Source organism: Rana temporaria, chromosome 13 (assembly GCF_905171775.1).
Source record: "Rana temporaria chromosome 13, aRanTem1.1, whole genome shotgun sequence".
NCBI lineage: Eukaryota > Metazoa > Chordata > Amphibia > Anura > Ranidae > Rana > Rana temporaria.
This window is the reverse complement of record NC_053501.1, coordinates 70291987-70316471: the sequence shown is the minus strand read 5'-3', so window position 1 is coordinate 70316471 and position 24485 is coordinate 70291987. Positions and strand designations below refer to the sequence as shown.

Here is a 24485-nt window from a genome sequence, read left to right as displayed (position 1 = left end):
CCAAAAAAACGGCCATTGTTAAAACTTTTTTTTTGCATTGATGCATGTCCCCTGGGGCAGGACCCCAAACACTTTTTTTGGCAATAACTTGCATATTAACCATTAAAATTCGCACTTTTGATTTTTCACGTTCGTGTCCCATAGACTTTTGAACACATTTTTTGCCTGTTCGCATGTTCTGCTGCAAACTAAACCGGGAGGTGTTCGGCTCATCCCTACTCGCCACTGTTCCGTCGCTGAGTGCTTGTCAGCAAAAAGAAGGAAGTTTGTTCTAAACAGCCCTAGTCGATTATACAGAGTGCGGTATACATCTACGTGCAAGGTATTCTATCTGGTAACTGCTAATGGGTCTTCACTGCATTTGGAATACACTGGTGTTTTTCAAGAACTATATTTTACGAAGTTATACAATTTGGGACTCATGATTTGATTTATTGGACTTGTATTATAATGTAAGATTCTTTAGGTAATAGACACTGCAATTGTATCTTTTTAGCTGTTTGGTGTATGTGCATATATCAGTTTAGATTGCCCGCTGCCTCTGTATTAGTTTTACTAGCACGGACTTGGCTTGTTCTTTAACCACTTAAGGACCGCCTAACGCCGATATACGTCGGCAGAATGGCACGGCTGGGCACAATCACGTACCTTTATGTGATTGTTAAATGCCCAGTCGCGGGGCGCGCACCCGCGAAACTGCGGGACCCGATTGCCGCCGGAGTCCCACGATCGGTCCCCGGAGCTGAAGAACGGGGAGAGGTGTGTGTGTAAACACACCTTCCCCGTTCTTCACAGTGGCGCTGTCATTGATCATGTGTTCCCTGATATAGGGAAACACGATCAATGATGTCACACGTCCAGCCCCGCCCCCCTACAGTTAGAAACACATATGAGGTCACACTTAACCCCTTCAGCGCCCCCCAGTGGTTAACTCCCAAACTGCAATTGTCATTTTCACAATAATCAATGCATTTTTATAGCATTTTTTGCTGTGAAAATGACAATGGTCCCAAAAATGTGTCAAAATTGTCAGATGTGTCCGCCATAATGTCGCAGTCACAAAAAAAAACGCTGATCGTCGCCATTAGTAGTAAAAAAAAAAAAGATAAAAATGCAATAAAACTACCCCCTATTTTGTAAATGCTATAAATTTTGCGCAAACCAATCGATAAACGCTTATTGCGATTTTTTTTTTAACCAAAAATAGGTAGAAGAATATGTATCGGCCTAAACTGAGGGAAAAAATTACTTTTTTTTATATCTTTTTGGGGGATATTTATTATAGCAAAAAGTAAACAATTTTGAATATTGAATTAAATTTTTTGGTTTATAGCGCAAAAAATAAAAACCGCAGAGGTGATCAAATACCACCAAAAGACAGCTCTATTTGTGGGAGAAAAAGGACGCCAATTTTGTTTGGGAGCCACATCGCACGACCGCGCAATTGTCAGTTAAAACGACGCAGTGCCGAATCGCAAAAAGGAGCCTGGTCCTTTACCTGCATTTTGGTCCGAGTTTTAAGTGGTTAAAATAAATCTTAACGCCTGAACCCAGCTATTATTTGTGACCTCCAACCTGACAACAACCTAGATCAAGCCCTGATCCAGGTATTTTATCTTTTTTTTTTTTTTTTACATACATCCTTTTTTTACTCTTCAGAAGAGAAACTGAGTATAGGGTTTTAGCCAGGCTATAACAGTGATCACATGTTCAGGAATCAGGGTTGTTTTTCGTAGCTAATGGCCAAGAATCAGGGTGTAAAATGCCAAAAAATTCTGGCCTTTTTAACGAAACCATGGCTTACCCACCAGAAGTGTTTTTCTGAGACGGTCAGTGGCGGCTGTTGGTATATTTATTTTTTGGTGGGGGCAGGGACACACAATCCACCTGCTGCTCTGTGCCCCAAGCCCACCCTTTTTTTGAAGCCCATTCGAGCCTCTGGCTGTAATCGTGTGTAATCCCCCAAAACATAATGGGCTAGATTCAGTAAGAATTTACGTCAGCGTATCTATTGACGCTGCGCAAGTTCTAGGATGCGCCGGCGTATCTTTTTTCTGTATTCAGAAAGCAAGATACGCCGAAATTTGGATAAGATACGACCGACATAAGTCTCTTACGCCGTTGTATCTTAGTTGCATATTTACGCTGGCCGCTAGGTGGCGCTTCCGTAGATTTACGCATCAAATATGGTAATGAGCTAGATACGCCGATTCCCGAATGTAGTTGCGCCCGGCGTATCTATATACGTCGTTTGCGTAAGGCGTCGGACCGGCATAAAGTTACCCCTGCTATATTCCGTCGTTTACATCGTTTGCGTAAGTCGGACGCGAATAGGGCTGTGCATAAGTTACATTCACTTCGAAATCATTGACTATTTGCGACATGATTTCGAGCATGCGCACTGGGATACGTTCACAGACGGCGCATGCGCCGTTCGTTAGGAACGTCAAATACGTGGCGTCAACTACGCCACCGTAAGTTAGAGTGCAACTTCTTTGTGAATACAGGATCTGCTGCTCTAACTTACGGCAGCGTAGTGTATCTGAGATACACTACACCCGCCAAAATCTTACTGAATCTAGCCCAATGTTTCCACCTCCATGTTTGACAGTGGAGATGGTGTTCTTGGGGTCATAGGCAGCATTCCTCCTCTTTCAACAAACACAATGTTGGTCTCATCTGACTACAACACTTTCACCCAGTTCTCCTCTGAGGCCCCGTACACACGACCGGTTTTCTCGGCAGAATTCAGCAAGAAACTCGATGGGAGACGTATTCTGCCGAGAAAACCGGTCGTGTGTACACTTTTCGCCGAGAAACCCGTCGGGAAACTTGTCGAGCCAAAAAGAGAGCATGTTCTCTATTTCCTCGTTGGGAACATTTGGCGCGACAAGTTTTTTGACAGCCGAACAAGGAACTCGACGGGGAAAACGATGTGTTTCGTCCGTCGAGTTTCTCGGTCGTGTGTACGTGGCCTGAATCATTCAGATGTTCATTAGCAAACTTCAGACAGGCCTGTACATGTGCTTTCTTTAACAGGGGGACCTTGCGGGCGCTACAGGATTTCAGTCCTTCGCGGCGTAGTGTGTAACTAATTGTTTTCCCACTAATCCGGGGTACTTTGTCGCAGTAAGTGGGCTTAGCACTATATGACCATATACTGTGACCAAACCCCCATCTTAGATGTATAGCATTTTTTGGGTGTGCCCCCCAAGTATGTCTTTGTATTTTGTATAGACCCTGACCAGGTCTCTTGGGCTGGAGCACCCCTCCCCCCCTTCATTACCTCACATTAGTGGCCACCAGTGCATAGGAGGAATCCTTTCAGTTCTCCCATATAGAGGAGTTTATCTCCCAAGGTTGAGACACAGGTTCTTTCATTCTATTAACAGGGTAGGACCCACTAATCCGGGGTACTTTGTCGCAGTAAGTGGGCTTAGCACTATATGACCATATAGTGTGACCAAACCCCCGTATTTTTGAATATGTTGAGGTGTTTTTAACTAGCCTTGCAGGATAAATGTCATTTTTACATGTGTGCGCTAAAATCAGTTTTGTACTGTCTTTGGTCTTATAGTATCACCATCTTGGATGTATAGCATTTTTTTGGGTGTGCCCCCCGAGTACGTCTTTGTAATCGTTTTCTTGGTGACTTTGATCCCAGCTGCCTTCAGATCATTGACAAGATTCTGGGCTGATTCCTCACTGCTCTCCTGATCATTGAAACTCCACGCGGTGAGATCTTGCATGGAGCTTCAGACCGGGGGGAGATTGATAGTTATTTTGTGTTTCTTCCATTTGCAAATAATCGCACCAACTGTTGTCACCCTCTCACCAAGCTACTTGCCGATGGTCTTGTAGCCCATTCCAATCTTGCATAGTATTTAAAAAGAGTATCAGAAATAGTCAATGGATTATTCTGATCCAAGCGCTGAATGGAATAATGTGAAAACGTTTAACGCAGTGTAAAGCAGCTGTTATAACAAAGAAGAACTAAAAAATTACTAAGAAATATTAATAAAACACTAACAGCGCTAAATGGAGCTTTTAAATCTGGCTCTTGAGTCAATCACCCATATTCTGCAAATATCTATTATCTAATGAATAAAGTTGGAACTGTGAATGTATAATGGTGGATGTCCCAAGTAAATGATTAATGCTCAAAGGATTCCTGATCCCAAAAGTCCCATTAAAATCAGTCCAAACACTTCCTTAGATACCGATTAGTTCTATCCTGTTGGAAGGAATCTCAGGGTATAGGCACTGGTCTGCTCAAATGCTGAAAAGATCTCTCTGCGATATCCCCCTTGTGGTTTTGTACTCACCAGAATGTAGTAAGTTCAAAGCATTGGATACAACCCCTTGCAGCGATTAAACGTCGGCACTCCTCCTCTGGTGTATGGTGGTAGTGATCTTATGCTGTAAGATGTGTAGCTCGGCAGACATGCAGGGAAGCAAAAGAAACTTTGCATAGTGTAAAACCCTTTTTTATTTCAATATTGCCCCCTGCTACCCGCTCATTCTTACACAGTAAAAAGTATAAAAAGGCTTGTCATATGGGCTGCTGCCTCTGTTCACTCAGAAATATGGCTTCCAGATTTTACCACAATATCCCTTTCGTGAGTCCCGGGTAGAAGCAAGCTGCCTCACAAGCTGGATTGTCGTGTAGCCAGGCCCTGACGCGTTTCGTGATAGGTCCACGTCTTCAGAGGGCGTCCAATCTTGCATAGGTCTACAATATTGTCCCTGACATCCTAGGACAGCTTTTTGGTTTTGGCCATGGTGGACAGATTGGAATCTGATTGATCGCTTCTGTGGACAGGTTTTTTTTTTTTTTTTTTTTTTACAGATAACAAGCTGAGATTAGGAACACTCCATACACACGACCGTTTTTCATGACGAGAAAAATGCAATTTTTTTAATTGGTCATTAAAAATTATCGTGTGTAGGCTCCAGAGCTTTTTTGCGTCGTCTTTCACGTCATCGTTTTTCAAATCGTGAAAACGGTCGTGTGTAGGCAGTGACGGGAAAAAACGTGCATGCTCAGAAGCAAGTTATGAGACAGGAGCACTCGTTCTGGTAAAACTAGCGTTTGTAATGGAGATGGCACATTCGTCACGCTGTAACAGACTGAAAAGCGCAAATCGTCTCTCGCCAAACTTTTACTAACACAAAAGCAGCCCAAAGGGTGGCACCATCCGAATGGAACTTCGCCTTTATAGTGCTGTCGTACGTGTTGTAGGTCACCGTGCTTTGCGCAAGCATTTTTTTTTCACGATCGTGTGTATGCAAGGCAGGCTGGACAAGAATCGCGTTGAGAAAAACGTTGTTTTTTTCCATGACATTAAAAACGGTCATGTGTGCGCGGCATCACTGTTAAAATAAACCTACCATTAAATTTATAGCCTAATCATTTCTTTGTCAGTGGGAAAACGCACAAAATCGGCAGTGGATCAAATACTTTTTTCCCTCAATGTAAAGTCATCTTTAATAAATCCTTAATTTTAGATCTAGGTGTTAACAAACACACCCCAAAACAAAGCATCTTCCCTACCAGTGGCTGACATTAGTGCCCAGTACTTCAAGATTACATTCACCTCAAACTTGGTGACAGTTGTAGAGACTAATCTCAAACCATTCCTAGCTGCTCTTGGCCAAGAGCTAGCTCGTATCTCACAGTATGAACTAGGGTATGAACGAGGGTAGGAAGAATTTCGGCTTTTAAGATGATAGCCTTTCCCAAAATCTTTACCTCTAAGACATTACCTCTAAGATTTAAACCCTCACAATTGGCCAAACTTACTAAGACCCTCAAACAATTTATTTGGCAAGGGTAAGAAGCGTGTTGTTCCCAGATTCACCTCACGAAACACAGAACAGTGGGAGGAGCAGGTTTGCCCGATATCGCAGTATTATCTATCTGTATAAGTAATGCACCTCAATGGTTTCTAACCCCAGCCGAGGCATTATTGGTAGAAATAGAAGCAGTTTGCACAAAGTCTATTTTGAGTTTTCTTTCTAAATTGCCACCCCCATCTAGCACTGTTAATAAGTTGTTATTGCATATAAGGGTATATCTGCAGCACAAAAAAACAATTTACCAAAACCCCTTCCATATTGTTATGGGAGTCTGACCTTAATTGCTCCTTCACCCATGGAACAATGGTCTCTCTCATTCTACTGCAGTTATAGTGCAACACATTTTATCAACCACTGGGAATTGACCCAGAAGATAGTGGCCAGAAGGTATTGTACTCATTTGGCAATATACTAGCTATTGAACTCTCCCCTATGTTGGAGATTGTGCGGACAAGTCGGTACCCTCTATCACACTTTCCGGACATGCAAAAACCTTACTAGTTTTTGTAGGAAAAATTTCTGTATCATTTCCAATATTTACGGTATTTTAACTTGACCAGATTAAGCTCTAGCATTTTTGTATCTTGGTCTAGAGAATTTTCCCACATCATATAGGGTAGTAGTGACCCTTATCCTAGTGGCAGCCAAAACCGTTATACAAGTAAAAATGCGCAAGAACTGAATACAAGGGCCCAGATTCTCAAAGGGCTCACGACGGCGCAACGCCATGTACGCCGTCGTAAGTCCTAATCTGGGCCGTCGTATCTATGCAACTGATTCTTAGAATCAGTTGCGCATAGATATCTATTAGATCCGGCAGGCGTAAAGCTCTTACGCCGTCAGATCTTGAATGCAATTTTTTTTTTGTCCGCTAGGTGTCGCCTCCGTCGTTTTCCCTGTCGAGTATGCAAATTAGCTAGATACACGAATTCCCGAACGTACGCGCGGCCGACGCAGTTAGGCTTGTCCCGGCGTAAAGTTGCCCTAGGGTATATGAGGCGCAATCAATGTTAAGTATGGCCGTCGTTCCTGCGTCGAAATGTAAAAATTTACGTTGTTTGCGTAAGCCGTCCGTGAATGGGGCTGGACGCCATTTACGTTCTCGTCGAAACCAATGACGTCCTTGCAACGTCATTTGGAGCAATGCACCCTGGGATATTTTTCGGACGGCGCATGCGCAGTACGTTCGGTGCGGGAACGCGCTTAATTTAAATGCTATACGCCCCCTACCCGCCTAATTAGAATTTGTCGGGCTTGCGCCGGGTGATTTACGCTCCACCGCCGCAACTTTACAGGCAAGTGCTTTGTGAATAAAGCACTTGCCTGGAAAACTTGCGGCGGCGTTACGTAAAGGAGATACGTTACGCCCGCACAGTTTTGCGCGATTCTACGAGAATCTGCCCCAAGGATTCCTTGATAATATAGAAATAAAGTATGATAATGATATAAATAATAGTGTACACAAGATTGTACAGTATGAAAGAGTACAAGCTCAGGGAGGTACAGATTGGGAATTGTTGTTGCAGGGGTCACAAATATAACCTCAGGGCTGCCATCATAGAGAAACAGAAACCATGTTCCAATACTGTAACAAAAAAAGCAAGGCAAGAGGCGCCTCTAAGTGTAGATGTTTAAAACAATTTAATAAGTAGATAAGTACAGGCAACTCACATTTGGTAGAGTTCAAATAGGCATTGTACAGAAAATCCTTGGGAGAAATCATCAGGTCTGTCACTTAATCCTTTTCCTGCTAGGGGGCTGTGCTGTGAGAAGACATCCTTCACCGCTGTGAGGTGTTGAAGCCAGCGGCGGTGGGGGAACTTCAAAGCCAGGCTGGAGGATGGAGAATTTTCAGCAGTCCGAAGGCAGTGACGTCACTGGCGTGCGACGCGTTTCCTGAGCGGGCGTACTGCGATGACACGGCAGTCGCGCTCCTTTGTCAAGCCTGGAGGATGGAGAATTTTCAGCAGTCCGAAGGCAGTGACGTCACTGGCGTGCGACGCGTTTCCTGAGCGGGCGCACTGCGATGACGCGGCAGTTGACACTCCACTGTTCAGGGAGCTGTGATGTCACCCCCCCAGGGTCGATCCGTCCATCGGATCGGGTGCAGGCGCCGCCATAGTAGCTAAGGGAAACCGGTAGTGGAGCCTTCAGGCTTCACAGCCGATTTCATACTGCGCATGCGCGATTTGCGCAACGCTTTCTGGGACACACTCGCAGGTCTCCAGAAGGCAGTGGGGTGAAGGAGGAAGGGCAGAGCCAGAAGAGGACATGACGTACCTTGCCATGACAAGGCTGGAACGGAAGTTCACCCCTATCAAAAACGAGGGGTGGAGGGGTAGGTCTTTCCTTTAACAAAAAGTTCTAAAATTGTGTGGAACCCCGCTTTAACCCCAAATCTATCCGAAGTGGTCACTATGATCAGACTCCATTCTCAATATCAACGTTTTTTTTCCTATAGGTTAACCACCTGCACCAGCTTTGATAAAGCATGAAAACTGTGGGTCGACTGATGCATCGAATATTCTATTGTTTAGAAAAAGCATATTTGATGTGTAGAAGACGATACCCTCATTATTCTTCTTTCTATGATATACCAATGTATCTAACACTCTGCAAGCCTAATGTTATACTGAAAGTCCTTCAACAATTTTGATTTTTTTCTTAATAATTTCCTCCTCTTCTATAATGTCAAAAAAAAAAAAAAAACTTGAACAGACAGAACCTGGACCAGCTGTGCATGGCAACCAATCACTTTTCTTCGGCTTTTTAGGTTAGCTTTGAAAATAAAAATTAGAAGCTGGTTGATTGCCATCCATATCTACTCCAGATTCTGGCTGCAGTTTTAATAAATCCCCCCCACTGTATTTCCATGTGACATACATGTGTAATTGATCTTTAGTGATATACAGTATATACTTCCTCAAAAGTGCTTGTAACGGTCACCACCGTTTACGACCTTCCATCAACCCACGACAGCTTATCCGACACACAGACAAACCAGCAGGCACGATCCATATCAATTCCCCAGAAAATGAGACTGACCGCTCTATTCTCTGCTTCAAAATGTATAACACTTTTAATGGTTAGCTCTCAAGTTTATATACAGTTTTCAAGGCATGTTTCAGTGATCACAGGAACAATCAAACTGTCCACCCACCCATCACACCCTGGGGGGGCTTCAATACACCTTCAGATGGCTAATTGCTAAACATTTCAGACATATTGGCGCCGGCCTATAATTATCATGACCTAATAACTGCACCTGAGAAGTCACAATCCTTCATTAACAGAATTCAAACAAAACACCATCACACAATGAATTCTCCTCAATCCACATCTTTAGACAGACGTTCTGTCTCTGCATACAGCTTGACAAGTTCCATTCCACATACAACCGTATTTAGTATACATAATGAGAGATCCTGGACCAGACTCAATTAGCATGTCAACAGTCTACACAGAGAGATGAGTCATAGAATAAACCAACACTTTGCAATATCTCCTGCAATATGAGCTATCAGTAATGTCCCCTGTCCTGTAATTTAGGATATAATTTCTCAGTCACCTTATGGCCCTATCGGACATAAGGTGACCCTAGACATAAGACTCCTTGGTGACGCCGGTACAGGAGTACCCCTCATCCTTCCAAAGTCTCTGTGTGTCACGGGTCATTTCGTTACAGTGCTTATTAAATGGACAGTTTAATTAGATGTGTTTCTGTATATATAGTTAATATTTTGCCCGCACAAGGCTGAAAAGTCAGATGAGTAGTCCTTTCCTTTTTTTACTTTGTACAGGATCACTTTGAATACTTGAAATGGAAGAAAGAGCGTGAACAAATTGATCTTGACCGTGTGGCACGGCATAAGAATTCAAAAGGAGAATGGCGCCGTCCCTGGGATGTGGAAAAGACAGATGACATGTAAGAGCCAGATTTTAATCTCTCGGTGCACCAAGATCTTTAACCCCTTGCCACTCAGGCCAATTCTGACACTCTCCTACATGTAAAAATCATAATTGTTTTTGCTAGAAAATTACTCAGAACCCGAAACATATAATGTTTTTAACAGAGACCCTAGGGAGTAAAATGATTGTCGTTGCAACTTTTTATCTTGCACAGTATTTGGGCAGCAATTTTTCAAATGCGCTTTTTGGGGAAAACCCGGTTTCATGCATTAAAAAAACCCCGAAAAACACTAAAGTTAGACTGATTTTTGTGCATAATGTGAAAGATGATCTTACGTCAAGTAAATAGATACCCAACATGTCATGCTTTAAAATTGCACACACTTGTAGAATGGCACCAAACTTTGGGGCTTAAAAATCCCCATAGGTGACGCGTTAACATTTATTTACTGGTTACCTGTTTACAGTTAGAGGAGGTCTTGGGCTAGAATTATTGTTATTGCTCCAACATTCGCGGCAATACCTCACATGTGTGGTTTGAGCGCCGTTTACATATGTGGGCGTGACTTGCATATGTGTTCACTTCTGCGAGTGGGGACAGGGCACTTTAAAAAAAAAAATGTTGTTTATTTTACTTTGCTTTTGCATTGTTTCAGTGTGGACAGTCTCAAATTGGGGTCTTGTACACAGGTAATGTCCTCACAGCAATTTACAATTTCAAAACGGCCTCGAGCATCTTTTATTTAATTTTCAGTATCGCATACAACATAAAAAAACAAATGACCACAGCTAACAAAAAATTGTTAAAATACATCCTTATCTACAAATTATTTTTTTCTCAAATAAGGACAATGGGCCTTGTGCCCAGATCCCCCAAAACAGTGGTTCCCACAAATCTGAGAATTCTAAGAGACCGTAGTAAAGTTTTCTATTAAAAGATAAGTGACCTATTAAATATCAGTTTTCAGTTTAGTCACAGTGCCGTTCCCGGCTGGGGAAAGATTGTGACAGTATGGTCGGGATCCATCCACAACCCTGGACTGGCATCTGGCTCAGCCTTTCAGCAAGCCGCTGAGAGTCTGAGCCTGCCACTCCCACCTCCTCCACAGCCCAGCGCTCCAGTGGGGGGTGGCAAAGCAGAGAGCAGTGACAGTCACTAGCTCTCTGCTTATAGGGCTCTAAGAACCGAGTGACCAGTGGTGTTTGATCGCTCGGTTCTCCATCGTAGAGCCGGCAGGTAAGTATGATTCTTGAGGGAAAAAAAACGATACTTCTGTTTTAACTCTGATTCTATTGTACATAATGTCCGGATGTCTGTTAAGTTTCTTTTCTCAGAATGTTCATTGGGAGACACAGTAGTCCTCTGGGGTATATACAGTGGGGATCGAAAGTTTGGGCACCCCAGGAAAAAAATTGTATTAATGTGCATAACGAAGCCAAGGAAAGATGGAAAAATCTCAAAGGCATTAAATTTCAGATTAGACATTCTTATAATATGTAAAAAAAAAGTTCGAATTTATTTCTATCATTTACACTTTCAAAATTACAGAAAACAAAAAAATGGCGTCTGCAAAAGTTTGGGCACCCTGCAGAGTTAATATCTTGTACTGCCCCCTTTGGCAAGTATCACAGCTTGTAAACGCTTTTTGTAGCCAGCCAAGAGTTTTTCAATTCTTGTTTGAGGTATCTTTGCCCATTCTTCCTTACAAAAGTCTTCCAGTTCTTTGAGATATCTGGGCTGTCTGTCACGCACTGCTCTTTTAAGGTCTATTCATAGATTTTCAATTATGTTGAGGTCAGGAGATTGTGAAGGCCATGGCAAAACCTTCAGTTTACGCCTCTTGATGTAATCCCCGTGGATTTTGAGGTGTGTTTAGGATCATTATCCATTTGTAGAAGCCATCCTCTCTTTAACTTCAGCTTTTTCACAGATGGCATCAAGTTACCATCCAAAATTTGCTGAAATTTTATTGAATCTATTTTAGATTCTTTTTTCTAGAGGTTCTTTTCATTAAATTCTGTGCCCTGTCTTCTCCAAACGTACCTTTGCTCATTCTGGCCGAAAAGTTATATTTTAACCTCATCGGTCCACAGAACTTGTTTCCAAAATGCATCAGGCTTGTGAATATGTTCATTTGCAAAGTTCAAACGCTGATTTTTGTGGTGAGGACGTAGAAGAGGTTTTCTTCTGATGACTCTTCCATGAAGACCATATTTGTACAAGTATCTCTTTATAGTGGAATAGTGTTCCGCAACTCCAGTGTCTGCCAGATCTTTCTGGAGGGATCGTGCAGTCAAACATGGGTTTTGAATTGCTTTTCTCACAATCCTGCGAGCTGTTCTGTCTGATATTTTTCTTGGTCTTCCAGATATTGCTTTAACTTTCACTGTTCCTGATGACTGCCATTTCTTAATTACATTCCGAACAGAGGATATTGATATCTGAAAACGGTTTGCTATCTTCTTATAGCCTTCTCCAGCTTTGTGAGCGTCAACTATTTTCAGTTTTCTAGACAACTTCTTAGAAGAACCCATGGTGCTGATTGTTGGGGCAAGGTCAGATGAGTCTGGGCATTTAAAACCTTTGAGATTGACATCACCTGGTCTTCCCAGACGATGATTGAGAATAATCCATGACACTGGCAGATTTTAGCTTTGCTAAGGGGGCAGTGCATGCTATAAATTCTGCAGGGTGCCCAAACTTTTGCAGACACCATTTTTTTGTTTTCTGTAATTTTGAAAGTGTAACTGATGGGAATAAAATCTAACTTTTTTTGACATATTATAAGAATGTCTAATCTGTAATTTGATGCCTTTTGGAGATTTTTTTCATCTTTCCTTGGCTTCGTTATGCACATTAATACAAATTTTTACCTGGGGTGCCCAAACTTTCCATCCCCACTGTAAGCTCTGCCTTTAACAGGGCTTATACCCTAAACAAAAGCAGAACACTGTGGTCCTCCCCTTGTCTTTGCCCCTCTGCACAGAAAGAGAAATGTTTAGCGTTTGCTTAGTGTTTTAGAAGGTAAAACATCTCTAGGCCCTGAGTGCCTGGGTTTTTTACCCTAGGGGAATCTCCTTGATTCTGTACATAGACAATTTGCTCATCATAAGACAACCCCATCAGGAGACTTTGTTTAGTCTGTACACCCTGCATTGCTTCAGCTTACTCATACATTTCTACAGATCCTCTCTTCACCACAATCAATGCTTCCCAAGGATAATTTAAATAGGCCATCTTGTCAGACTATTCATTTTAACAAACATTTCCTCATTATGATATATTTGCATAAATTGTGCATTAATGTTTTTATGCATGTTATTTACCTGTAAAAGCCTCCCTTATGATCTGAGACTGCTGCTGTGCACTGCAATCTTAGATTCAATGTTGGCATCCCCAGTGAACTCAAGTGACACAATATAGGATTCCCCTTTTTGTTCCTCCCTAGCTATGTAAAAAGTTATGATCAGAGGAGCGAAAAAGCTAGGCCTGCTTGGAGGGTAATTAGACACTCAAAAAAGAGGAGAGGGCTAGGACATGCAAGGAGGTTGGGATTGTGTTTGAGAACTAACTCTAGGGTAGTCAAAATTTCTAGCATGTTCAAAGCCACATTGCACAAAATCATATCTCACAGCACAGGACACAGGATCTGTAGTCATTGACCATGGGTTAATATGGGGCCACTACCTTCAGGAGATTTGACATTGTCTTTCATGAGAACACCTTGAAAGCCCCCCCCCCCCGGTGCACCTTAATAAACCCCACATACACCATGTGACTCCAGTTTTTTTGCTAGGGTTCTTAAGCCGTTGACCTCTTTTCCTCTGGAAATAATCAACACCAATCCTTTTTACTTTTCGTTACTACTTTAAATGACACCTTTATCATGATTCAATTGCTTACTTCCTTATGGTTTACTAGGAGTTTTTGTATCAGCTGCCTTCAATGTACATCTTGAGAACCTTACCTGGACCCCGCATCAGTGATGCAAGTCTGTAACATTTGCTTCAGGCACTAGATCCTGCGTTTTGTGCTTACCTTGGCACTTGGTACAGTGAGTGTAGTTAGCCACAGGGTGCTATACATGTCCAGGATTGTGCTTCAGTCCTAAGGGACTCAGACCATGAGGACCCCTTCAGGGGTATGCCCAATGTGATTGGTGAAGTTTGGTCCCCACTGAGATCGTGCAGCATGGATAAGGTAAGACAGTAATTGTGATGTCCTTTTTTTACATGTGGATGTTTGCTTCACCCAGTGTGTTATCCACCTCTGTAAATGTCTCCACTAACTATTTTGAATTTGGTGGAATTTTCACATGCAATATTGATGCTTGGCTGGTGATGTAGTTGCAGATGCCTTTGGGCTGATGAACTTCCATCCACCATTTCTATTGAGAGCTCAAGAAGCATGTCTGCTCATCGCTACCTGATTCTCCAAAGACACAGAACATTGGTCAATGCCTGGGTTATAGCAGCTTCCTTCCTCGACCCTCTCATTCCGCGTCTATTACTCCACAGGGAATCCCCTCACTTATCAATGGAAGAGACCAGATGCAGACCGCACCAATGAAAACCAGCAAAACATTCAGGATGATGGCTGTTTCCCTGCATTGGACCAATGTCCTACATTAACACAACTACCTTCCTTTAATTCTATCTCCCTCTCTAGTGTGCAAGAAATTACCTATCGGGCTAAAGCAGATTTTACTCCAGCTATGTCTGATTTTGGATTTGATAAACTCACTGCCCTTCTGAAACCTTTGGTCTCCAGGGCCAAATGCACTCTTCTGCCTCTCCACCTCAGGAGTATGACCCTGATCCTCCTAACATCTTTAAGGAAGATATTAAGGAGGATGCAGAAGATGATCCTGCAGAGGAATCTTCACCTACTGTATTTTTGAGACACAAGCTTAGGCTTCCCACTATTTGCTTTCTGCAGTGAACTAATTTATTGATTTGGTGCATACTAGACTTTGTCAGACCAACCAGGCATCCCTGAATTAATTTCTTCATGAGGATTCTAGACCTCATGGTGGCCTCCTGTGAGGTGGTTCCCTTTGCTCAGTTGTACTTCAGACTTCGTGGGACAAAGAAATCAGTTCTCTGGATCTCCCGCTACTCATATCTGGCCCAGAAATAAAATCTCTGTGGCAAGATGAATTACTGACTGAGCCCTAAAATCTGGGAAATCATTCCTCCCTTCTCTGGGAGATGGTAACAACAGACTCCAGCCTGTCAGACTGGGGTGTGATCTGGAAGATCTGTTTTGGTCGGCATGTCTGGTCTAGGCCAGCAGTACTATAAATGGACAGGTCAACCTTATCAATTCTATTCCAAAGACCTTTGGCTTGACACACTATTGTAAAGACCTTTATACAAGGTTTGGCTCATGTTATTCCCTAACACTCCCCTGTGTCCCCCAGAGAGCTAAACCTGGTACTTTTGTTTCTGCTGAGATTTCTCTTTTAACTGATCTGAAATATCCCATTGGAGAATCTCACAGGTTCACCACCCTGGTGGCCATTGCCTTCATCAGGCATGTCTCTGAGTAAGTAACTCTTTCTTGTAAAGAACCTTTTCTTCTCTTAATTAGAGATAAAATGGGCCTGAGACCCAGCCCCTCCTTCCCAAAGTGGTTTCCTCCTTTAACGTAATAATGACTTTGATTTTTCTGTTCACCCGCTGATACTGTTAGATCTGCTCCGCTTTTGTTTGTTTTTATCCTGATGCTGAGGATAATATCCACCCCCTTTCCCTGCACACCACGGTGATTTTAGTCCTTTGTTTGGATGTGGTCAGAGCAGTTAGGGTTTACCTAGCTCTATCTAACATCTTCCTTACGAAAGACTCCCTTCTTTTTTGTCCTCCCTGAGGGTCCCAAGAAGGGTCATCCCACTTCCTTTTCCACAATAGCTAGGTGACTCAGTAAGCACATTTTCAGGGCATATGACCTCAAAGAAAGGATTTCCACCTTCCCTGTAAAGGCCCACTCCACCAGATCTGTTCGTGTTTTTCAGCATCAAGAATCCGTTTCTCAGGTCTGCAAATCCACCACTTGGTCTTCTGTTCATACTCCTTAACCAAGTGGGTCTCCAGGCCTTTGTTGATGCAAGCTTTGACCACATGTAATCTGTTTTGACACTCGTTTCTTGGAGATTTTTATGCTGTAGTTTGCTACATTGTTGTCCATTTCCTCAGTTTATTGCTTGGGGATGCCCCATGATCTGACTTACATATCCTGTCTCCTGTACAGCAATAATTATGATAATAGCAATTTCAACTCCCCTGAAAGTCTATATCTTGGAATACAGTACAGAACACGCTGGTCCTTTCCCTCTGTTCTCTGTTTCTTCTTATTGCCGGCTACAAAATTGGAGTTGCACAAAGTGGATGGGAGTATTTAAGGGTGCACTAGGGAGTGTTGCCAACAAAGCTTTTGCCAATGTCCAATGACCTGCAGACAGCAGAAAATAACCCATGGTCTATGACTACAGGATCTGAACTTCACCCATAAAAAAACACTGCACCTAAGCATTTAGAATATATGATTTTACCTGCTTTTAGGTGTTGTCAGGGTCTCTATAAGATGCCAGATTGACATTTGTTTTAAGCAGATGACACTCTTCTGCAATTTTTACCATCTCCCTGTTTAGCTTGCATGGGCCGATGGTGACCCTTGTCAGATTATCAGGTTGTCAGGTTACTTTTTTGTTGTCTGTTTACCATTGGGGAAATTTTCCTTCACTTTGCTATTTTTAAGTTAGGGAATTTCACCTCTTTGGTAGTTGTCCCCCAGAACATGTACCCCCATTCTAAGTTTATTCCCTTCACTCTTGTTCTGGCAAACAAGGGGCAGATTCACAAAGATCTGCACCCGCGCAGCGTATCTGAGATACGCTACGCCGCCGTGGTTTGAATCCTGAAAGAATTTGCGCCGTAAGTTACGGCGACGTAGTGTATCTCTCGTGGCGTAAGGGCGCGGAATTCAAATGCGGTGAGTAGGGGGCGTGTTTCATTTAAATGAAGCGCGTCCCCGCACCGAACGAACTGCGCATGCACCGTCCCTAAATTTCCCGCCGTGCATTGCGCTAAATGAGGTCGCAAGCACGTCATTGGTTTTGACGTGGATGTAAATTACGTCCAGCCCCATTCACGGACGACTTAGGCAAACGAAATAAAAAAAATTCAAATTCGACGCGGGAACGACGGCCATACTTAAAATTGCATACGCCACCAAATAGCAGCTTTAACTACAAGCCGAACGGAAACTACGTAAAAGAATGCGATGGCCGCTCGTACGTTCGTGGATCGTCGGAAATAGCTAATTTGCATACTCGACGCGGAATACGACGGGAACACCACCCAGCGGACGCCGAAGAATTGCATCTAAGATCTGAAGGCGTACGAAGACGTACGCCTGTCGGATCTAACCCAGATGCCGTCATATCTTGTTTTGAGGATTCAAAACAAAGATACGACGCGGGAAAATTTGAAATTATGCCGGCGTATCAGTAGATACGCCGGCGTACTTTCTTTGTGGATCTGCCCCCAAGTCTTACATTTTGGATTTTCTGTGTAACAGTTGTCATTAGTACAAATACAGAGGTTAACCTTCCCAACGGCAGCACTAATAACTTGACAGAGAGTTTAATAATTCCTCACTCTATCTAAAACTTAAAAAAAAGCCTTTAGGCAGAGATGCACTTTAAGTACACACCACACCATTCTCTCCAAATAAGACATATCCCTTCCCTAGTAATCAGAATCTAATTCTATTGATCTAGGGTCAAGAAAGGAAGGAGGCTCCTCCCTTTTGTTCAACATATTGGAGTTCTGGACTATTCTGTAACTGTTCTACCAGTTTCTCTTCCTGATTGGTCTTCCAACACAGGCTTAGTGTAAAAATGTCATTGCTTTGACATACATTAACAACAAAGGAGGCGCCAGGAGTTCCGCTGTGTTAGAGGAAGTGTCCAAGATCTTTCTTTCTGGAATCAGCAGATGGCGGACATCCTCAGCCACCTGGGGGAATGGAAGGTTTATCTGGAAAAATCTTTTTGGATTGGAAAACATTGGTGCACACCGATTATTGACTTGCTACACCCTCACTCCAGGGATATTTCCACTGATGCCCTTGTCACCCCCTGGGCTCTGCATTACTGAGTGCGCTACTTCCCTGTTTTTCAAGCCTAAGTTACAGAGATATGTACCTGTAGTTTGAAACCTTCTTAATACAGCTATCTACCTAGTTCTATCTTCTGTGCAAAGGGAGTTCACAAGGGAGGGGGGGCCTTTCTGTTTTTCTCTGCCTAAGGGTAGAGATTATACTCCAGATGTCTGTTGTTTTTGTCATTGAACTATCCAAGGAAACTTTTTTACTGTTAAAAAAACTTTTACATTCTAAAATGCTGATTGCATGGTATTTGTTGTTCTCTTCCATAATAATGCAGGTTTAAAGATGATTCTGACACAGTCCCAAGTGGATTCTGTGGCAAGAGAGGTGAGCATCACACGAATTACGTAAAGAAACCATCTAGAAACTGAGCAACTAAGACTTTCCTCTGAGTATTTTTTTTTCTATTTGCGGAGATTAGTATATAAAACATTAATAAAGTTATTGTTTCTAAACAATTGTCACAACCATGTCTTTATTTTTTTCTACCAGTGGCTTTTCTTTTGAATAGTGTAGTGCTGCTGTATGCATTGACATACTGTTAGACCCAGTCTGTCCAGAGAGTATGGTCCATATATACAGAGAGAGCCTGGTAAAGTCCTGTTCGGGGTTTATACATCTCCCAGGCTCCTCTCGTATACATTCAGGGATCCAGTTCAGGTGTTGGTCCTCTCTTCTAGGTCAATTTAAGCTCACCTGAGCAAACAGACTTTGCTCTGCCTGGGAAACACAGTCAATGCTTGTTTGTGAGAGCAAGGAGGTTGGTGAATACTTTTGGAGCAGTTGATGTGGAAGTTGACAAGCTGTAGGCTTGTTCAGCCTGGTAGTGAGGGCTTGTATACAGTACAGACCAAAAGTTTGTACACACCTTCTCATTCAAAGAGTTTTCTTTATTTTCATGACTATGAAAATTGTAGATTCACACTGAAGGCATCAAAACTATGAATTAACACATGTGGAATTATACATAACAAAAAAGTGTGAAACAACTAAAAATATATTTCATATTCTAGGTTCTTCAAAGTAGCCACCTTTTGCAGCAGACACATCTTTAGAACTGTTAAGAGGAGACTGTGTGAATCAGGCCTTCATGGTAGAATATCTGCTAGGAAACCACTGCTAAAGAAAGGCAACAAGCAGAAGAGACTTGTTTGGGCTAAAGAACACAAGGAATGGACATTAGACCAGTGGAAATCTGTGCTTTAGTCTGATGAGTCCAAACTTGAGATCTTTGGTTCCAACCCCTGTGTCTTTGTGCGACGCAGAAAAGGTGAACGGATGGACTCTACATGCCTGGTTCCCACCGTGAAGCATGGAGGAGGAGGTGTGATGGTGTGGGGGTGCTTTGCTGGTGACACTGTTGGGGATTTATTCAAAATTGAAGGCATACTGAACCAGCATGGCTACCACAGCATCTTGCAGCGGCATGCTATTCCATCCGGTTTGCGTTTAGTTGGACCATCATTTATTTTTCAACAGGACAATGACCCCAAACACACCTCCAGGCTGTGTAAGGGCTATTTGACCAAGAAGGAGAGTGATGGGGTGCTGCGCCAGGTGACTACCTCTTGAAGCTCATCAAGAGAATGCCAAGAGTGTGCCAAGCAGTAATCAAAGCAAAAGGTGGCTACTTTGAAGAACCTAGAATATGAAATATATTTTCAGTTGTTTCACACTTTTTTTGTAATGTATAATTCCACATGTGTTCATTCATAGTTTTGACTCCTTCAGTGTGAATCTACAATTTTCATAGTCATGAAAATAAAGAAAACTCTTTGAATGAGAAGGTGTCCAAACTTTTGGTCTGTACTGTATATCGTATAGTTAGAGCCGAGACACGGCTAGGTTTTTGTTTAACTATTATGTTTGTTTTTTTCTGCACACTGTACAGCACCTGTAAATAGACTTTGTCCCTAGCACCAATAAAAACTGCACTGTTTTCACTTATCCTATGGACTTGATATCTGTGCCTGCTTATCCCAGGGAGCTTTTGTACCTGCTACCTATCCCCCAGGTTACATATGGTGGAGGCTGCAACCAGCAGTAGTAAGTTACTATTTAAAAGGCCAGTACCTAAAGTGACAACATGGAGGAAATCCTCAAACAAATGGTGTTATCCAACGCTGCACTGCAGCAAGCAAACGCTGCACAACAGTAAGCCAACGCTATCGCACAGGAGCAAACCAAGACGCTGTGCCAACAGATTAGTGCTGTAAAGGAGCAATCGCAGAGGCGGTTTGAACAGCTTGCCGCTGCTGCAAAAGCGGATAGGAAAACCCTGACTGAGGTTGTGGAGACGCTAGCACAGTGGTCACCTGCGAAAATTAATGAGATTGGAGACAAGCCCTCAGCCATCCATGTGGGTCGCTTTCTTTCTAAGATGACTGCAGATGATGATCCAGAGGCCTTCCTACTAACATTTGAACGGACCGCTGAGAGGGAAGGTTGGCCTCATACCTAGTGGGCAGGACTGATCGCCCCCTTACTTTCGGGAGAATTGCAGAAGGCCTACTATGATCTGGAGTCGGCTGAAGCAGGAGACTATGAGAAGGTCGAGTGGGAAATCCTGGTGCGACTCGGTGTCACCTTGGCCATTAGAGCACAGCGGGTCCACAGCTGGTTCTTCCAAGATGAGAGGCCCCCAAGATCGCAGATGTTTAATCCAATCCACCTGGTGCTGAAATGGCTAAAGCCGGAGTCCCTGTCTGTGCCACAAATAGTGGAGTTTGTGGTCATGGACCAATTCCTGAGGTCACTGCCAATTCCCCTGCAGAAGTGGGTGAGTCAAGGAGACCCCAAGTCGGCAGACAACCTAGTGGAACTCATTGAAAGGTACTTTGCTGCAGAGAACCTGGTCACCACCCCTACAGCCGCATGGACTTTCCACCCAAAGTCACGGTCTGCCCAGGCAACCAGTAAGACTGTTTCAGGGGAAGTGGGTGGTAAGCATGGCAAGGAAATAGGGGGGGTATTTTTTTCACACTTTTTTAAGGAATCACTCTTTTTATTTTATTGATTCTGGGCTGCATTGTCACCTTATTTAAATTTCAAGGTTTTATAATATATTTTTTTACAATTTTTGCTCATATTGAGCTTTTTTTCAGCACAGTCTTCATTAAATTTACATTGACATTGAAATTGACAGTTTTAAATTTTAAGCCTCCTAACACAGTTCATTGACCTAACCATTTGATTAACAAACCAAGTTCATGCATAGGTAGGATGCTAAAGTTCCCGAACTACTGCCTTAAGTGTGGGTCTCCAACTTCTATAGTTGTTTGGGTGATCATCAAACTTCATAAGGACAGTGTTGGCTAGTTCTTTGTAGGTGATGCACTTGGCAATGATCAACGTATCGGTTCCTTGAGGCCTCATCTTACCAAATTATCCTTTACCATTGCTAGAGATGGTGGTATCCAATACCAGGTTTTTGAGGAGAGAATGGAGTAGCAGATGGGTTCAGTGGAGGTGAAGTTTTGACATCTGGAGGTCTTGTGGTGTGGGTCTCGAGAACAGTGTGATCAGTCTCATAAGATTGAGAGATAATTTGGTGAGCTAGATTCAGAATAGTCTGCAATGGCACAAGTCTTTCTGCATAGAATGATAGTAACTCTGGAGGTAGAGAATTGCCTGTTGTGCCAGAGTGACTTGTATGGCTGATTGCTGCCCAGTGTTCTATGTATAGGTGTACAGGATTTAAAGTGTGCAGTGTACTTGTTTGCTCATCACTAAGGCTATGTTCACACTGATGTGGTGCAATTTAAATCTGGTTTCCAGTGCGATTTCAAGGGACAGTGTTACTGTGAGTTTATGCGGTTCAGATGCGATTTTGATGAAAGAACTGCGACTCATCCCTGCTGTCTGCTGGATACACCGCTGACAGCAGAATGTAAATAAAAGAGCCGGCATTGAAAAAAATCCATACCAGGCCCTTATTGGAGCATGTGGCCCGGCAGGCCAGGAAAGGGGGAGGCAAATGCCGACTTCTTAACATCCAATGACTCATCCCTGATGCTGACAGCAGGGATGAGTCACTGGTTGTTAGGCGGGTGCCAGCTCCTAACAATTGGCACAAATCCAACTCAAATCACATTGTCAAATGGATCAAAAAAGAACACAGATGCAGGTTTGGTGCGTGCGATTGAAGACTATGGACCACAAAATCGCACTGCATTACACAGGACCCTTTTAAAATTACATCACAGCTGTACTGCATATATGCAAACAGACTCATGTTATTTAACTTGTAATGCGATTCTGGAATGCACCAGAAATCAGTGTGAACCAGGACTAATATTTGAGTTTATTGCTGGAAGTGAAACCTTAATGAGATCTGTGCAATGTTTTTGAGTACCTTGAAGAGCGTTGCAAAACAGTTTGTGCAATTTCGAAACCCCTTTACCCCCATAATGACCAGGCCATTTTTGCAGTACGACACTGCGTTATTTTAACTCGCTATTGTGCGATCATGCGATGCTGTACACAAATAAAATGAATGTCCTTTTTATCCCCACAAATGGCTTTCTTTTGGTGGTATTTGATCACCTCTGTGGTTTCAATTTTGCACTATAAAAAAATAAAAAATAAACTATTTTGAAAATCAAAAAACAATTTCTTTACTTTCTACTATGAAATGCACCCAATAAAATAAAAAAATTAATTTCATCACCAATTTTGGCCAATATGTATTCTGCTACATTAAAAAAAAAAAATGTTTTATAGCGTTTACAAACTATGGGTTAGACGTATGGCTCTTTTTTTTTACTAGTAATGGCGTCGATCAGTGATATTGCGGCGGACAAATCGGACACCTAACTGACACCTTTGACAAATTTTTGGGAGCCGCTGACACTAATACAGTGATTAGTGCTAAAAATATGCACTGTTACTGTACTAACTACACTGGTAGGGAATGGGTTAACAACCGGGGCGATCAAAGGGTTAAGCGTGTCCCTAGAAGGTGTTTGCTAACTGTGTGGGGGATGAACTGACTGGGTGAACACAGGGAGCCATGTTCCTGCTTAGCAGGTGCAGAAGATCTGTGTCCTCTCCTGTCAGAACGGCGATCTGCCTTGTTTACATAGGCAGATCAACGTTCTGCCTCTCTGGGGAATGATCGCGATAGGTGGTCCTAAAGTGGTTAAGTTTTGCTTGCATTTGTTTTAAAAAAATTGTATGCGCAACTATGTAACAGCACTAAAAAAGGCCCTCCAGCAAGTCTGTGTCCTTGGGGGAAACAAACGTCTTCTAGCATGATTTTTTAAAGGCAATTAGTGTTTGCGGAGGGCGAAAGTAGGTCGAATGCTAGCCTACTTGGTCAAGACGAACTCGTCTACATCAGGGGTCCCAGCGATCATCATGGGAGAGGACAGAATATCCTCCCACACATCAGAGATAGTGGACAGATTCTGGGACTATGATGCAGACTTATACAGTTCTAGAAAGGGAAGAAATTTATTTTTTTTCCCACAAACTGACTATCCCCCACTTTCTGAGATAGACAGGAAGGAATTAGACGAGCCCATTTGTCAGGGAAGGCTCCATCCGCTGGTGACACTGCCTGATATTTGGCGTGCAGTACTGTGGTCCACCAGCAGGTATCTTCTGGCAGTCTAGAACTGCCAGGGGTGCTTTCCCCTGGTGGTGTTATTATGTGATATTTGGGCCGCAGTACTGGCGTCCACCAGAGGGTGGTTCCTGGCAGTGTGGGGCCGACATCATCTCCTGCAATCAGGCATCACTTGAGTGATTGCAGGAGATGTGTATAAATACCTGGCAGACATCCTATTACTTTGCCATGGTATCTCTCCTTGCGCCCTGATCCTGAACCTGAGAAGCTCTGTATCTGTACTTGATCCTGTTCCTGTTTGTTACCTAAACCCTGAGCCTATTATTTGTGGGTTCTGTTTAGTATTGGTTGTTGTGCACTGTGTGGTATTGTAGGTGGTTGTATCTATATTATTTCACTTATCTTTAATAAATCACTTTATTTCACTTACACACGTTTGAGTTTCCTCTGTTGCAGTCCACACAGTTCTGGTCTTATCTGATACGTGACACCATTACACTGGAAGAAATCCAACTAATAGTAAAAGAGATGGCCGGGGCCAGATGGCCTCCCAGCTGAGACTTACAGATTCTTTGGTAAGGAGCTGCTCCCGGAACTTATGAGAGTTCTAAACTGGTCCATGATGAAGGGAGAACTTCCATCATCTATGATGGAATCGACTATAATAGTAATTCACAAAGAGGGAAAAGATCCACTTAACACCTCCTCATATGGACTCATATGCTTATTAAATTCAGATATAAAAATATTGTCGAAAGTCCTGGCAGCTAGATTAAATAAAGTAATAGAGAACCTTGTTCATCCCGACCAATCGGGATTCATACCCGGGAGGGCCATTAATATAAGCATAAGGCAAGTATATCTTAACCTCCAGATTCCAACCGACTAGGAAGGAGGGGGAGGGCAATTGTTTCATTAGATGCCGCCAAGACTTTTGACACCCTTGAATGGCAATATTTGTGGAGAGTCCTAGAA

At 42.9% G+C, this 24485-nt stretch overlaps 1 protein-coding gene across 5 annotated transcripts in view; it reads left to right on the top strand.

Annotated features, from left to right (window-relative positions):
* The window catches only part of CCDC9B (coiled-coil domain containing 9B), a 160324-nt gene that overhangs the window by 93459 nt on the left and 42380 nt on the right, over window positions 1-24485 (top strand). For 4 of the 5 annotated variants that reach the window (XM_040333625.1, XM_040333622.1, XM_040333624.1 and 1 more), the window contains exons 9-10: window positions 9660-9784; window positions 18219-18268. In XM_040333625.1, coding sequence (XP_040189559.1) covers window positions 9660-9784; window positions 18219-18268 — 175 coding nt within the window. The remainder of the gene's footprint in view (window positions 1-9659; window positions 9785-18218; window positions 18269-24485) is intronic. The other variant, XR_005744822.1, reaches the window with a different exon arrangement.